The sequence below is a fragment of the Bison bison genome, unplaced genomic scaffold (genome assembly GCF_000754665.1).
Source record: "Bison bison bison isolate TAMUID 2011002044 unplaced genomic scaffold, Bison_UMD1.0 scf7180017845476, whole genome shotgun sequence".
NCBI classification, from domain to species: Eukaryota; Metazoa; Chordata; class Mammalia; order Artiodactyla; family Bovidae; genus Bison; species Bison bison.
Genome location: NW_011476049.1, coordinates 11,911 through 15,914, shown reverse-complemented (window position 1 = coordinate 15,914; position 4,004 = coordinate 11,911). Strand labels below are relative to the sequence as shown.

At 66.4% G+C, this 4,004-nt stretch overlaps 1 protein-coding gene across 1 annotated transcript in view; it reads right to left on the bottom strand.

Moving 5' to 3' along the window:
* Positions 1-4,004, bottom strand: part of LOC104984927 (UV-stimulated scaffold protein A) — a gene marked incomplete at its 5' end in the record, with an annotated part of 17,272 nt that overhangs the window by 1,387 nt on the left and 11,881 nt on the right. The window contains 3 exons of the mRNA XM_010834895.1: positions 347-534; positions 2,915-3,031; positions 3,348-3,534. Of these exons, the coding sequence (XP_010833197.1) occupies positions 347-534; positions 2,915-3,031; positions 3,348-3,534 (492 nt within the window). The remainder of the gene's footprint in view (positions 1-346; positions 535-2,914; positions 3,032-3,347; positions 3,535-4,004) is intronic.

Sequence of the window (4,004 nt, the reverse complement as noted above, 5' to 3'; positions counted from 1 at the left end):
ACCCTGCCCTCCACCCCGGCTGAGCCACAGGGAACCAGCCACGAGCCCGGAGCCTGGGGTCACGATGCCCTGGACGCAGCCCCTCCTGTGCCCACAGCACAGGGGCTCTGCGGGGCACTCAGGAAGCCACCCTCTGGCCCCCAGACGCAATGGTCACCGGGAGCACATCCCCTGGCCAGTGCAGCGAGTGGAGCACCGTCCCAGCATCCAGCCTGAGGACAGCCCCACCCTGAGGCCCGGGTGCTGCCCAGGCGGCGCCCCTGCGGCTTCCCTGGGCAGCCAGAGGCACTGGGCGGGCGGCCCCTCCACCCGGGGCAGAGGACGGGACACCGTGAGAAGCGCTCACTTGGCGAAAACCTTCTTGGCGATGCGCGCGCGCGCCGTGTCAGCCTGCCGCTTGAGGTCGGTGAGGCCCGAGTGCTTCCGCCGCTTGCCCTTGCCTTTCCCGCCAGGCCTGGACGAGCCCAGGTCCACCCCGGTGGCCGCCTCCACGTCCCTCAGGAACTCGGGGTCCTGCCAGTCTGTAAACAGACCCTGAGATTTCAGAAAACACCCACACCAACCTCACCAAGGCTCAACCCCTCCACGGGGGGTTAAGGCCGGGGGGTCCCCACGGAGCCCTTAGGCAGGAAGGCAACGAAGTCTGGCAGCCAGGGGACAAGGCTACAGGCAAGTGGCTGCGTCAGGCTCCAGGTGGGCTGTGGCCCACTCGGCCCCCAGCGGGGCCCTTGGCCTGTCCCTGCGGAGGGTGGGCGCAGGCCAGCCACGGCCAAGGGAGCGGCACCCGCTGCGCCTCCTGATTGGCCTGAAGCTAACTTGGCCCCAGGCCCCCATGAGGAGGGTGTCAGCTCACCCAGGCCCCTCAAGACAGCAGGAGCAGGTGATCTAAAGGGAAACAAATGCCCCCCAGCCCCGGCCTGGCCTCACCTGCCCCAGCTGCACTGGGGCCACACCCGTGTGCCCGCTTGCCAGGACGGAAAGCGTTAACAGTCCAACCTGGCAGAAGAGCTCCCAACCCGCAGGCAGAGGCCTCAAGGTCCACTCGCCTCAACCTGCTTCTCTCCCGGGGGCGGGGGGGGGGGGGGGATGGGGCTGCGTGGAGGTCCCTGAAATCCAGTGTCCATCCAGCACAGCCCCGGCCAGCGTCCAGACCTATGGGCCCTGGCCCCGGCTGGCAGAAGGGCGCCAGACACCCCAGACCCCGGCAGTGAGCAGCCCGAGCTGGCAGAGGGGCCGGCAGTGAGCAGGCCACGTCCAGTGGGGGGCAGCCAGGCGCCCAGATTCAGAGATGGCACGGCCTCCCCAAGTTGATTTCTAAAGTGAAGGGATACGGGGCTGCACAATCCAGATACAGGAACGATTAATCCAAGATTAAGGAAAACTGTCCAAACAGTTTATCTCCCAGTAATGAGAAGGCGTCACAGTTTAGGAACCCAGTGAATGGAGCGATTGTTTAAACACAACGGAAAAACGCCGGCACCCAGTAGAGATGGAATGAGCATCTCAGGAAAATGAAGGAGCAATTTAAAAGCCTTTGAAGAAAATCAATAGGAGCCGGCAGCGGGCGTCCTGCGTGCTGACGGGCCCTGGAGCCCCGCACGCATTGTCACCGAGGTGAGCACCGGGGAAAAGAAAATTGCCCGCGTGCGAGGGAGGCGGGATCGATACTGCAGTTAGTAAAGAGACGCTATTTCACATCTGACTGGCCAGCACTGGCCGTGGCCTCGGCCCAGTACCTGTTGTTAACAAGTCACCGAGGGCTGCAGAACCTGATACTCTTCAGGGCTGACACAAAAAATAGGCACTTAATTTGCTCCTGAGTGCGGGCCACCAGGGGAGGCCGCGGCCCCTGGATGAGCGGGTCAGGCCCCTCCCTGCCACCCTCCAGGCCCAGGGCCCAGGGGCTGACCCTGCTGTGAGGCTGAAATCCAACACCGATCTCTCCTGACGAAGGAAGGACCTGCTCAAGTGGCACGTGGCCCGGCTGGGACCTGCAGGCCGCCAGCACCGCCCCGAGGACACAGCCACCCTCTGCCTCGGGGGCTTCTGGGCCTGAGCCCATGCCTTTGTCAATAGAGTGGGGCCTCCAGACCTCAGCCCAGGTTGACAAACCATGGGATTCTGACACAGGTCAGGCCCCCGCCCCACCCCGAGGGCACCCGGGGCTGCCCTGGCAGGGGGCCACTTCTGTGGGTCCCCACCCTGCTTGCGGCTCAGGGGCCTCTGGGAGCCAGGCAGCGGCCAGCCCACGCCAGGGAGCAGCACCGGCTCACGTGCAGCACACGGTGAGCTCCGTGAGGGGCGCAGACCGGCGTCTTAGTAGCTCCAGTCCCTTGTCCATTTTGCATGAAACTGGCCTATGAGCCAGAAAACGGGGACCTCGAGGAGGTACCCCAGAAAGTGCGCCACGCTCAGCGGCCCGGCAGGACTGCCTGGGACCACGGGCAGGACCCTGGCCTTCTGCTGGCATGCCACGCGGTCCACACACGCTGTACACCACGCGCCCCACAGCCCGGGTGCACGGGCTGGCCAGGCAGCAGGCGGGTGAGCAGACAGGAGCTGGCAGCCCCAGGCAGCCCCAGGGCTCAGCCGTTTCCCTTCCTCACCTTGTTCCCTCACACGCTTAAACACAGGCTTAAAAACCCCGAACCCCAACAGATGATGACAAAGTGGTTTCCAGCCATGGGTGTACCCATGCCACCCATCAGGAGCCGTGTGAAAACGTGGCCGGGACGAAGCTGAAGCTGAGGGTCCCGTCAGCGCCGAGGGCCGCACATCCTGGCTGCAGCTCCTGAGCTACGGTCACCGCTGTCCTGGAGGCGGCAGCTGACGCCCACAGGAGCTGCGGGCTGGCCTGGAGGCCGCTGGGTGCAAGGCGTCCTCACACCAGGCCCGCCCCTTGTCCCCCCGAGACCCACCTGGGCCGCCCTGCTGGCCTCTGCAGCTGCTGCCTCTGCTCCCGGGCCCTGTCCTCCGCGTTGAGGGGCCGTCCCGCGTCATCTCTAGGGATGATCTTCCCATGGAAAGGGCACTGTGTGGAGAACGGAGCAGTTCTGATGCAGACAGGCTGCCGGCCACCCCACTGACAACTCTGAGGAGGGCTGGCCCCAACCCCCCCCCCGCCCTCCCATACAAGCCACACAAGGCAGGGGCCCTCAGGTGCAGCGTGACGGAGCCAGGCAGGGAGGGCAGTCTGCGGTCAATCCGTCTCCTTGGACCCTGGGCCCAGCACAGAGCAGGCTCAGGACCACGCGGGCGGGGATGCGGGGACCGAGGTGGAGTGGCCCAGCCCTGTGCCCACCCAGGGGGTCCTGGAGCCAGCAGGCTGGAGCCCAGCCCAGCCCCACCTTCAGGCGGTCCTGACGCGCGCAGAGCTGGCCGTCGGGTCGTGGGGCGCGGCAGCGGTGCTGCACAGGCTCGAACTGCCCTGCGAAGGTGATGCGGCGGCTCCGCAGGGCCTCGGAGACACTGGCGCTCTCCACCTCCGCGTCCACTTCGCAAGGCTTCCAGAAGCGGTGCTCCGAGTCACACCTGCACACAGACCCGCCTCTCAGCGCCCACAGTGAGGCTGGGCCTGCGAGTGCACCCAGGGCAAGCAGAGATACGAGCACAGCAGGGGTACACCAGGCACAGCCCAGCGGCCTGACACCCAGTGTGGCCTGGACCTGGGCGGGGCTCCTTGACGGGCGTTAACAAAACACAGACGTGCATCCCCGCCCCTCAGGTCTGCAGACAGAGTGCGGGCCAGTGCAGCAACGCGCAGCGTGCAGGAAGCCCCTCGTAAAGCCCCGGGCCCGGCCCACAGGAGCCCAGGCAGAGGACAGGCGGAGGTGGTGACGCGGGCCCAGGGCAGAGCTGGGAGCGTGGGCTGGGCCAAGGGCCTCACACCTCGTGATGCTCCATCAGGGCGGTGACAGGGGAGGCCCCTCAAGGGGCCACAGGGAGGTTCAAGAAGCCCACGGGCCTCTGGGCAAGGCCGGACCACCGCCCAGCCCTGGGCCTTC